The sequence below is a fragment of the Barbatula barbatula genome (assembly GCF_947034865.1).
Source record: "Barbatula barbatula genome assembly, chromosome: 2".
Lineage (NCBI taxonomy): Eukaryota > Metazoa > Chordata > Actinopteri > Cypriniformes > Nemacheilidae > Barbatula > Barbatula barbatula.
Window position 1 is genome coordinate 24,015,244 of NC_136767.1, and position 13,428 is coordinate 24,028,671.

At 38.3% G+C, this 13,428-nt stretch overlaps 1 protein-coding gene across 3 annotated transcripts in view; it reads right to left on the reverse strand.

The window, feature by feature from the left end:
- Positions 1-13,428, reverse strand: part of coro1ca (coronin, actin binding protein, 1Ca) — a 33,394-nt gene that overhangs the window by 7,125 nt on the left and 12,841 nt on the right. For all 3 annotated transcript variants that reach the window (XM_079481043.1, XM_079481042.1, XM_079481044.1), the window contains 3 exons: positions 10,572-10,771; positions 1,843-1,965; positions 225-354 (listed from right to left, as the gene is read on the reverse strand). In XM_079481043.1, the coding sequence (XP_079337169.1) occupies positions 225-354; positions 1,843-1,965; positions 10,572-10,769 (451 nt within the window). In that variant the 5' untranslated portion in view covers positions 10,770-10,771. The remainder of the gene's footprint in view (positions 1-224; positions 355-1,842; positions 1,966-10,571; positions 10,772-13,428) is intronic.

Consider the following 13,428-nt stretch of genomic DNA (forward strand, 5'->3'; position numbering starts at 1 on the left):
ATTCACCTGCACCTTAAAAAAAGAAAGGGGGCCAGTGCTGTTTGGTTACCAACTTTCTTCAAAATATCTTCTTTTGTGTTCTGCAGAGGAAAGAAAGTCAAAAAGGTTTATAATGACAAGAGGATGAGTAAATGATTGAATGTTTGGGTGAATGATCTCTTAAACTGGGAATCAAACGGCAGTTTAACTATGAGAAATCAATGCCAGAACGTTCTGTTTCTTACCTGCACTGAGGAGGATGTTACGGGCAGTGGGATGCCAGGTAATAATGCCCACTCTTTTAGAGTGACCCTCCAATACCACCACAGGCTCTGACATTGAAGTCACCAAACCATTCTCTGGGATCTGCCACACCTGAGAACAACAGCAGAGCAGAACAGTTTAACATGTTTTATTTCTAATATTTCTTTTATGGTCATGACTGTAATGGATAGGCTAGCAAAATAGGTAATGAGAGAAAAATGGGATCAGAAAATTGTTTAGGTTAGACTTGTGTCCTGTGTCACACACAGCAACATCCCCTACGTCACACTGCAACATGGCTTTAACTACAAACATGTAGCTGATTAAATAAACTATTTCTATTTCCCTTACTATTTTTTGTCTAACTATGGACAAACTTTAAACTTTTTACAATTACATAAATGTGCCTGAAGGGGGCAGCAAATAAACATATAAAGGAGACCAGAAGCACTTCCTCATCTTATCAATTTGCATAACACACATTAATTTTGATGTACATACTCAAGTCAACATATTAACTCTTAGGCCCATAACCTTAATCTACTTATACTTGAAAGGACAGCTCATCCAAAAATGTAAATTCTGTCATCATTTACTCACCGTCAGATTGTTTATTAACGTTTTAGATATTTTAGAAGAATGTCAGTAACCAAACAGATATCATTCCCCATTTACTGCCAAAGTAGGGAAAATAAATACTATGGGAGTCAATGAGGGATGAGATCTGTTTGGTTACTGACATTCTTTTAAATGATCTTCCTTTGTGTTTATCAGAACAAAGAAATGTATACAGGTTTCGAACAATGTGAGGGTGAGCAAATGATGACAGAATGTTCGGTTTTGGGTGAACTATCCCTTTAATATACGTGTAACACAGGCTTCAAGAATCCTTGATTCTCATTGCTTGAACAAATTTTGCAACAAATTTCTGTAATATCATTAAATATATGATGTCACGAATGACATGCCGGCATGCAAACAACTCAAAACTGAAATTTCTGAGGCCGAGAGGTTGGGATAATGAAAAACAGTTTGATTCATCAACCTGCAAGACTTCGATATCCCCAAGAGAGGATGAGAGACACCGTCCCAATAAACTCAATGCTCGCTCACTCCTTACACTGAAGTTGCTGTTTTTACTGCAGTCCGGCCAAATAAGGTCTAGTAGCGAGATACAAAAACATTCAGAGCCAGCAGGACTGACCTCAGTTCTATAAAATAGTAACTGCTGATTCTATGACTTCAGGCTAACCTTAAACTAATCTGAAACAGTCCAGAAGTCCCATCGCTTATGTTGTGATCCGATCTGCAGCCGCTCGCATGAGTCATGGGGATGACTTTGCCAGCCGCACATGGACTTAGTAATAGTAGGTAGAGATGCAGATTCAAAGTTAAATGTACTAATTTGTGTCAATTTAAGTTGTTATTTAATCTCTTTCCCAAGTATTACTGCTATCGTAATATTTGTTGTGTTCTGTAATATATTTAAGCAGTACATTTATGACCTCTGCGTTGCTCATGGAATTTTCTATGCATGTGAGAGTCTAAATCTGAATTTTGACACGTTAAAAGAAACTTAAAAGAAGAAGGGTTACGTACCATCACAGTGCAGTCTTCAGATCCGCTAGCAATGACCTGGTCATTGTGAGGGCACCAATCAATGTCCAGAACAGGACCGGTGTGGCCACATACTGTAGGGTAGGCCTTGTCAATACGGCCCGACTGCGGAGAGAAAACAGAGAGAGATGTATTAGATTATGGTGAAATGAAATGCACACTATGTCAGCTGAAATCTACCTAATACCAAAATAAACTGGGCATGGCCTACGTTCATGTTATGAAAAATGTTGGGTAGGCAGACGGCCTGTAGATTTTCAAACAATAGCTCGTCCGGCATTTTAGCATTTACACACGACAGCTGATTTAAAATAAGAACAGATTGAAGGGCTTTTGTTTTCAACACGGCCTCCAAACACAGCCACAGACATGAGTGTGAAACAGACCGGTGACCTTTTCACTCGGAGTGAAAGGTCACACGGACACTTAAAAAAGTGTGAGAAAGCTAAAGGATATTTACAAATGAATAGCTGTAACTTGTTGCACATTACAAATGTAATGCTATATTATACAATATTATCGAAACGATTTATGAGAATATAAAATTAACCAACAGTGTCGAATTTAAACAAAGCAATATTCATTTCTGCCAGTGTTCCGTTTCACTCTCTTCTCTGTTTTAAACAGCAAACAAAGAAGCAAACAAATAAAGGCACGGCTGTGGTCTCATGCCCAGTCAGCTGACTTCCTGATGACATCAGTGCACTCGGTTTTTCTAGGTCACGACCTTTGATCTCTTGCAAGACCACAATCTCCGCATTGGGCCGTGTGATCAAGTGTCATCCGATCACATTGTTCAATGTGTGTTTAGACACGACCACACCCACACTTTTGTTCACACGGCTCATTTTCATTGGCCTGCTGCTTTGCCAGTGGTTCGATGACATCACTGCGCAAAGCCCCGCCTAGTAAAGCACACCAGCCTAGATCTGTCCAAATGAACCAGCACCCTCAAAGGAAGACACAACCCCACCTGTGCATAAACGCGCAGTGTACACATTCCTTCTCAAGTCTAGGCACGGTTATAACACGTCCTTATGAAAGAGGAACTACAGCAGACTTTTCGCAGTTATTTGCGAGTTAACAGCCCCTCATGTTTGTTTTTGAAGTATGTGTGGATTGTTTAGAATGCCAAGCGATGATGTCAGGGTGAAAGCGTCTGGCGGGAAAGGATCAAAACGACACATGGGAAAATGTCAGATTAGTTAAAAACAATCCAAGACGCCATCACAGTCCATAAAGAAGTGTTGTGTTATCCAGAGCACTGATAAACAATCACTATCAGCTAAACAAACAGAGACAGACTGGCTGAAAACTGATATGGCGCTGCTGCCAGCCAATAACAACAGAATTCATTCAAAGTCCACCAAAAACCTTCACATGCACCAAAGACAACAAAACAAAAACATTTCATTATTTTTGCACGACTATATCATCTCGTCTTGCGTTTGCTGCTTTAAAGTGAAATGATTGACAACACATTGTACATTACACAGATGCTTTTATACAGGGCACCTTATCTTTACATGTCAGTATGTATTTCTTGGGGATCGCAACCATAACCTTTGCCACTTCACAAAATGTTCTACCAATTAAACTATGGGAACACAACGTCATCATTACCGGTGACAAACTCAAGAAAGATTTTCCACTGAAGATACAAGTTAAGGTTGTGTCAATTCCCTGTGGATGCTAGCGGTATTGGCTCTAAACAGTCGTTGTGACTTTTTTTGTTAACACTTTCGGTGATAACACAAGACTGGTGCAATAAAAAAGATTCAATTTACACACCTATTGCTTTGTGCCTCCAAAAATGAACATTCTGTCATCATTTACTCACCCTCGTCATTCCAAATCTATAGGACATTATTTCTTCCGCAGTATCCAAAAGAAGATATTTTGAAGAACGCTGTTAACATGCATGCATTCACTTGCATTCGTTTTTGTCCATACAGTAGAAGTGAATGGGGGGGCTGTGATGTTCGGTTACAAACTATCTTAAAAATATCTTCTCTTGTGTTCAAATAAGCCTTGTCATCATTTATTCACCTTAATATGTCCTGTATTTGACACTGTTTTTCTGTAAAAAGCAGCAGTAAGATTTGATAGGTGAAAGTGATAAAAGGGTTTCCTCAAGAGATCTCGCCAGTAGGAGCAGTAACCCAAAGCTTTTAAACAGGGAGGATCCTGATAAAGTAAAACCATAAGCAGCTAAATTGATTTCCAGACATTACTGTCATGTGGTCATCTGGATCACAGATACTGGAGCAGAGGATCAGTACTGATGATCTCTATGGATTTCAAAATGGCTCGCCTTTCTCACTGCCTCATTATTTATTAACATATTCAGAGATGCCAGACGGAAGAATGCTACACTTCTCGTGCACGTATTAAAGACTACTCCTGGTCAAAAATGTTAGTCTGATCACACCACACAATTACAACATCATTCATGTGTGTAGCACATAAACATTGACGTTTATTAAATAGATGTGCAGTAGCAACAGTGACAAATAGCAAACCACATTAATAATATAAACACAATAAGTGTGTTTATTCTTATAGCACTGCGTGTGTCATTCCAAACCTGTATGAGTTTTTCTAATGCAGAAAACAAAAGAAGATATTTTGAAGAAGATTGGTAACCTAACAACATCGGACCCCACTGCACTGATTTCGTCGCATGGACACTAAGACGTTACTTTAAAATATCTTCTATTGAGTTCACAGAAGAAAGAGTCAAATACAGGTTTCGAACAACTACATGTGTAAATAAAAAAATATATATATTTATATAAAAAAAATGCAGTAATAAGAGATCAAATGTTGCTATCAAAAGTTGAGCAGTCGGTTTTGCGTCATTGACTCCCACACAGAATTATCAACTCACTGTGGAGCGCTGAATTTACATCATGAATATTTATCCGAATTAATTACAGTTTACTAAAACTGGAGCCGTCCCGACACATCACTGCAAAGAATTGAGACACAATAGTTGCGTAGCAACAGTAGCAGCTTCACTGCGGATTCCCACCTCAGATAAAGACCGTCTGTCTAAACGCATTTAATAAACAGCATAAGAAAAACATTCCTCATCTCTATAAATCCATTTACAGTTTACTCCTGACACGTTACAACGAAGTGATAAAAAGAAAAGAGAGGGGACGTTTAGATCACGTAAAAACACAAAAAACAGATTCACTGTGGAGGCGGCCAGCAAAAAGTTTCACGGTCACTTTTTTGCAGTAAAGTCTGTTTTATCTAGTCTACGTGGAAATTTCCTTCAGACTGAAGCGCGCCAGCAGCTGACCAACCAGACCATGTCATTTTAAATGATAATTGAAAGAGCCAATCAGCGCAAAGGGGGCTGAGCCATCAGTGGTGAGTTGCTCTGGTCAAACAGGTGTATGAGGCTGACCATTACATACTGTATGTCTAGAAAGAGAGGGAGGGTTTAAAAAATATACAATTATAGAAAAAGAAAAAACGAAAAAGAAAAACTACGATTTATTGCATAAAAAAGTAAACCCCCTATACTTAATATATCAGACAACAGTGAACTTTTTTATTGACACTTTACAAAATATATATTTTGTAACATTTTTTAAATATTACAAAATACATATTTTCTAAAATAAAATTAATTCTATACAAACATTCACTTTAAACGTTCTCTTTTTCGTACACGCCCCAATCAAAGAATCTATTGGGCGAAAGTGCTGCGGTTCAGCCAATGGAGAGAAAAGAGGAAATGGGCCTGGAAGGCTGACAGGCGGTGAGCTCTGGATGACCATATAAGGTAAAATCTGCAGTCGGCAGCAGCCAGAGCACAGCCAGTTCACCAGGAACAGTAGGGGGCTCCTGAAATACAGAATGACACATCCATGGCCACACACACGATGTGAGTTACATCTGTCTATCTGACAGCACAGGATATATGGAGTTGGACTTTGGGGTTTAGGGACTGAACTCCATTCCTGTCTATGCCCTCCTTTTTCCTGTTTCCTCTCTTCTTCTCATCTTTGGTGCTTTCTTTTTTTGTAAAGTGACATCAGAAACCGAATCGGTTTGCAGTGGGTTCAGTTCAAATACAGGAAACCCATCCGAGATGTCCAACATAGTTTAAACAAAAGCCATGCAGATCCCACTGACCCTTAACCTTTTTGAAAAGGAGAAATCTGGGTTCAAAGTTAGTCCAGTTATAATGATTATGTTTGTATTTGCTGTACAGTTTTTCAAAACTGATATGTAACGTTACTGCGCATGTTCACTTTTGTGGCACAAACTTCCGGTACAGAATAAGAATAAAGTACTGTAGTGGATAATGTAGCGGTAAGTAATAGAAATAAAAATGAATTAAATAAACCAGCAAGTGAAAACTATAATACTATAGCCAGTATTATTTTGGGTTATATTAGAAGAACCGTTAATTGGCTTAAATGCGTAAAATTTAAATGGGTTATGTGTTTCTTTAAAAAAATGTAATACAATTGAACGAGGTTTAATACAATTATCATATATTAAAATATTAAATATAATTAATATTAATAAAATAAAATATAAATAGTACATTATTAGCCACTAGCCAGACTGATATACAAACACAGACTGGAAGTTAACTTCGGTTCATGCGTGTCCGATGAAAGCGTCTAAATCACAATTTCACCCACAATGCATTGGAATGTGTTACACTGTAGTCAGAGTTCAGTGTTTGAACTACTTGTAAGTCGCTTTGGATAAAAGCGTCTGCCAAATGAATAAATGTAAATGTGATAGAAATAATAGTGTATCAAATTGTTCAACGATAAAAACTTCTGATCAGATCTCCCTTTCCAACAAAATCCTAATAAAATATACATTTGTGGCATAAGAATATTGATACAGTATTGTGTAGCAAGATCACAGGATTTTACCATATCTATCTAGTCTCATGTTAATGTAATGTATCATTAAGTCACATTGCCTTAAACTGTGCTTTTGTTCAAAAGAAAAATCTTAACCAGTCATGACCACAAATACTGTCGATAAAGTTAAACTTCTCTTATTCCCAAAACATTTTTAAACAGCTAAACCAGGGCATGCGCAGGTTTCAAAATGAATTTAAAAGCATATTGCTAAATAAGCATCAAAACCGCCATTTCCATCAGGGGTTAAACTGCGCAAGGGAAACGGTCGCTAATACAATAACACTCTCGTGTTGTGATATAACCTCAATATTAGAGGTGGTCAGACAGAAAGGAGGAAAATTAGTCACTCCAGTTTGAATGGAAAGCAGGAAAGCAAGCAAGGACTGTGGAATACACCGGTCATCCGCTTCCCACTGTTTCCTTCGTATGGAAATTGGACATCTGAGTGGGGAAGGGGGTCTTGAGAGAGAAAGACAACATGTGATTAGTTAGACAAAAGACACCTGACGGTCTCCTGAGGGGCAAAAGACAACGAGTCTGATTTGAGCTGATCTGTCACCCACACAAAGAATCCAGCGATGGCCCAGCTGTAACTCCCAGCCCCCCCAACTCCCTCCATATGAGTCCATCACTACACTAACAAACTCAAAACAACAAAACACATTTGAAATTTGTGCCCGCTTTTAGAAACAAATATAAGAACATTGAGTTTAACAACTTACTATTTCAAGTCTTGTTCAAGTCTGATGTTCTTCTCAAGAGCCACAAACACTCGGCCAATCTGCTGGCATGTTCTTTACATAAAAACAATAGACAGTCGCAAAAGTCTGAGGATTTTAGAGAGTCTGCTGCGATTGAGGAGTTCCCATACAGAGCTGATCTGGGAAACAAAGGGCTGTGCAGGGCCTGGTATACGCTGAGGGACAATAGCCCCCCAGAGCCAGCTGGCTGTTCGCAGGGGGCTGCTGAGAATAGGACAGCCCGGCCTATAGACAGACACCAAAACCAAATCAGCCTGAGAGGTGATACGTAATGAGGGGTGCAATTCATTAGACAGAAGGACAGCAGGTGTGCAAGCGCATGCACACACAGAGGAACTAAAGGGGAATGTGTGCATTAAAGGGTATACGAGGACAGAACACTAAATATATTTTGAAGAACGTTGATGCTCCAACACCATTGGGGTCCCATTTTACTTCAACTGTATGGACACAAAACCACAAAGACATTTCTCAAATTTCTATTTTTGGTGTTCCACAGAAGAAAGAGTTTTGAATGACACGTGGGTTAACACAATTTTCATTCTTTTGGTGATCTATCCCTTAAATCCCTGGACAAACAGATGACCCTGCAATCTGTTCGGAGAATACAGTGAGAATCTGAGAACAAACACGCTTTATTTCTCACAGATTAACAATTTCCCATCACACTCGCACTTGACATAAGGGGTGGAATGGCAAAGGATTAATAGCGGTTTAATCAATCCCTTTTTAATCCAACCTGAAAGATGAACTTTTATAAAAGCTTCAAGACAGCGGTCTGCAGGAAGTGAACATAACGCTAATCGTGTCAATAAGATAAATGCACTCTAACTGGCCACTGTTGCCTGAGCGTTTCTGGCAGGGCAGTCAGTGACATCTTCCGCGAGTGTGTGTGTATCGGTGAGTTGATGACAGGATCCTAACCGAGTGCCAGAGGCTTGGATGTCACAGTCGCGTTCGAACGCTCTCGAATAACAGACCGCTGTTATGACTGTCAACACCGTTGCTTTAGGTTGTAGAGCTAATCTCGCCAGTATTATCACAGTAATCGGAGATGTGCAAAATGATACCATCAGATACATTTAGCCACCACTGAAGCCAAAACTTTCTACGGATGGCTACTTCTTAAGTATTTTCATATAAATCAAGCGGGCCGATGTCATTATAAAGATTGTTTGATTTGTTTAAATTCTAAATCTTATTTTTTGTGAAACTACTAAACCGAAATTGATCTTCTTGTGCTTTCAATGTGACCAATGGCAACTGAGGGGTGTTGTGTATAAAATGTATTTCCCGAAGGAGATGCATTTAAAATGAAATTGGTCTTGAAAATGTTTAACAAGACCAATTTAATGCAAAACATTAAATTGTAAATTTATTTAAATCCAAAATGGGATCGAAAAGGCTAGCTGTGATTTCTTTGTGAATTAAGAGAATGAACCGCATACTTCAACGTGTGCAAACATGCACACTCACTAAACTCACGTATGCGCAAGACAGGGTGACACACTCATTATCTAGGAGAAACAAATCTCTGCCTTTGTAACACAAGCTGATATTCCGAGTCTGTGACAGAAGGCTAAAGAGGGAAACGCATTAACCTCTGCTGTAATGAAACCTCAACAAATTTGAGACCTTCACATATCAAATAACAAATCCCTGCAGATTCACCTCGGGAAATTCGACTTTTGTCGTTACATTTAAGCTTAGAAATCCAGTAAGAAACAAGATCTCCCAACATCAATGGATAACAAATCGCTTCAGTTCAACAAGAGAAAAAGGTCAATGCTGTTCCAGTAAGTTGATGTTGCCTACATTACTTTTACATGTATATATACAGTATATAAAAGTCAAGGACAAGAGGGTAGAAATCCTACATCCGAGGCATGTAAAATATAGCTGTAAAGGCATTTACAATAAGGCGTGGGGAGTACATGACATTCATTAATTACTGTAAAGTAAAAGTGGTTAGGTAAAATGTGATTGACAGAAACTTAATGGTTAAGTCCCAACAGAAAGAGCACGTACATTTTAGCAATGCAGGGAAGACATGCTCACCAAAGCCCCAAAGACATCCAGCAGGGCTTTCTTTCACTCTTAACAGCTCGGACACAAATAGATCAAGCCAGACGTCAGATGAATCACATCTTAATCATTGCAAAACCACCGGAGCATGAGGCTGTAATTACATGTGTGTGCATTCAAACCCGAACAAAGACCATAAGCCCTTGCAAAACTAAGACTGTGTCATACAAAGAATCTGTACATCCTTACTTACATTCTTCATTTCTCAAAAACAAATTTGAATTTTCTAATAGGTGCAAGACTTCATCAGAAGCTTATTTTCTCCACCAACCTTTAAGCTTCAGGTACAGAAATTAAATTCTAAACTCCAATGTTCCAAAAGACTAAGCACTTTCAATACCCAAAATGCCCGAAAAAAATCAAGCTTCCGTCAACAATATCAAGGGTCACAGCCACTGATCTATAAACATGACTGGTTTTTTATTAATGTCCTTACACTTAAGCTACCACGCCGCCTTTGTTGCTATGCCCAAACTTTTTATTAAATGAATAGGGAGTTATCACACAGTAATGATAAAACAGTAATTTACCAGTCCCCGTTTTTATATCTAAAATCTCACAGTAAATTGTTACAACACCAAATAAGCTGAAAAACTGTTTTATTAGTTTGTCATTTTGATTGTAAGTCAATGGCACTCTCTGTCAGTTGAGCATACCAAGATGGCGGCGCAATTGCTTCCAGTGGCTTCACCTCCTGCCGCTGGTTTAGCTTTCTAGATGCAATCCAGTCATTAATATTGATTAGTGGTCACAGCTGAAAAAAGCTTTATAACACCAGACTAATACCATCTGACTTGTTTCGTGTTCCCTGTTCCTTTTAATACCATTGTGTAGTAAATACCATTTAATATATTAGGCTTATATATTAATTGCCCAAACTAATTAAACACTAAATGACAGAAAACAATTGGATTCCCAACATTGGAGCAACAATTGTGAATGTTTAAAGAGTAATCACCTTATGTAGAGGCAAAACCATAAACGCTCCGCCTCCGCTGGCTTCCACGATGAGGGCGACGAATTTGGGGTTGACCGCACAGAAAGCACTGTCCCACGTCACCCGGGACACCCTGATATCATCGTAGCACTGGTCGTTCTTCACCGCTTGCCCGAACACATGCCGGAACTTGCTCTGTCGCACAACCCGTTTGAACATATCTGAAGAGAAGAACGGAATGAGAATGACAATGATGCAATCACGTGACAAATGTTTGAGTGCTTTGACTGAGAAAATATGAACAAGTTGTACCCTATCATTCAATCTATAAATCAGCCACATGCAGGAAAGGCCATTTGAAAAGGTTGCGATTCCACACATTCATACTAACTTTGACATGGTTTATTAAAACAAAACCGCGCAGTAGGTGTAAAGGCAATGCAGTAGAGCATTGCATGTGAACATATGATTAAAAGATATGCATGATATAAATAACTTGTGCTAAAAACTTGTCTGCAGAGTTTGCTTTAAATGTCATTGATTATCTGAACAGAGCAGTGCTACATCAGATAAAATTGTCATGACACAACTTAAAATGCTAATAAACCAATACATTTTCTAAATGAAACCTTTTTAATATGTCAGACCTCAAACCAGGTGGATTTATAATCTGAGAGGTGGTGTATAGAAACAATAAATTCTTAGGCCTATTTCACACAGTAGATTCCATATTAGCGTCATCGCTTTATTTTGGCTTCTTTGCAATCTGTTGTAGCTTGTTTCAGTTCTAAAGCAAACCAGAATTACGAGAACATTTAGTTTGTGCTATTTTTCAATCCCAACAATTGAGACCCAACCAAAACAGCAGAAACACTGGGACTTAATGGACACAAACTTTTTATATATAGGTTATATATAAAATACCAGCAGCAGGGGATGGTGTATTGAGGTCAGGAAACCTGCGAATGGAGAAATCTGAACGTTGCTCCTGATAATGTAGTGTTCAACATAGCGTAAAGCAGGGGTTCTCAAACTTTTGCAACTCATGGCCCACCAAGGATTGTTTAAAAGAATTCAGAGGACGACCTTTCAAAATATGATAGTATGAACACAGAATATTCAAAGAGTACATATACTCTGCTGTTAATCTTTCAGGCCACAGTACTAATGGCCAAATCAACAGCGGTGCTTTGGGAAATATATATTATTTATATAAATAATACTTCCATAATCATTTTTGTGTGCAGCAACCACATGACAAGTTGAAAAGAAATATGGACCCTATTTAAATACTTGAAACAGTTAAATACTTGAAATTGAAATATGATATCTGAAATAAATGAGGATGTAACATCTGTCCATATAATTCACAAATCCATCAGTGTAACAGCACATTACAGCATATAAAACATTTAAATAAACATCAGTAAATAATGAAAACATAAAAGATTAAAGTTAAATATTATATTTGTATATATTATACTTGTTGCAGTGACAGCTTCAGTCAGTCGCGTATTAACCCTTACAGTCCTCAACAATTCCATTTGAAACAAACCTAACTTGGCTTTCCTATTCAGATTGGCTTGCTGTTTACAGCTGCAATAAATGCGCATTCAGAAGATGTAGACAGGAGCGCAAACAAACAGATGTCTATCCGCAACCTTGGCAAAACCTGACCATGCTCCGACACCAAGCAAGCAGCTCAGAGCCGGTTTGGATTTTATGTAACTGTTAATTTTACAACAAGATCCATTGCAGAGCCCGCAGAGTAACCTGGGTTTTGAGATGCAGGCCTGCGCTCAATGCCAATCATTTCTGTGTTAGAAATGACACATGTTACAACTGAAAGGCTAAAAATAGCAAATCTGATGGCAACTTTCATTTTTATTAAACTTATATTTGTCACAGTGACGGGGGCGGCGCCAGATTTAAAAAAAAAACTATGCAATGTGTAAAGTAGCCTACGAAACAAACCTATTTATGGACTAAACTAAATAAAAAAAGAAAAAGGCAAATGATGCAGAAAACAGCAGTCGAAACAAACCTATTTATGGACTAAACTAAATAAAAAAAGAAAAAGGCAAATGATGCAGAAAACAGCAGTTTTCAGCACAAAACGTACTGAAGCATAGGCTCCATCGATAGCCTAATTATTCCTTCTATAAACAAAAGCAAACTAATCAATGCTATACTCTTCTGTTCTTAGTGTTTAACTGCAAATTACATTTCAATACAAATTCAAGCAAAGACCATGACGTGTTCCTATAAAGTGCAGATTAATCAAAACGTTGAATAAATCCACATTTGGCCAGAACTCCATATACTCTGTTGTGGTTTTACAATTCTGTAACTAGCCTATAAGGTAAACTGTTTTGTAATTATATTAAAATCCATAAAGTAATAATATTTTACGAATAAAACATTTATATAAATTATCTGTGGGACAATTCATCATTGGTGGGAGGGACTATATGCCCGTCAGGTCTGTTAGTTACGTTTCCAGTCGATCTTAGGACCTTATCCTACAACTTTATTATTAAACACTCGTTAAACACTTTTCAATATTTTTTCATTTTATTAAGAATAAGTGGCTTTATGATCTGATGTGATAGGGGGGAAAAGTAGGCATGAGGCAGATTCGAACCTGTTATGATATGAAGTAGTCAATATAGGCTTTACTCGCTACGCCACTGGAGATGCTAACTAGCCAACGTTAAAACTGGTGCTTACAGTCAGTGTATAGCATCTGCTTACTAGACGGGCTATTTGCAATCAGTGTAAATAGATACTCCATAAAAGATACTAGGAAATCCTTGGGGGTGCTTTGCCGGGGCTAAGCACATTTCTGACGGGGCTATAGCCCCAGAAAGCCCGCCCT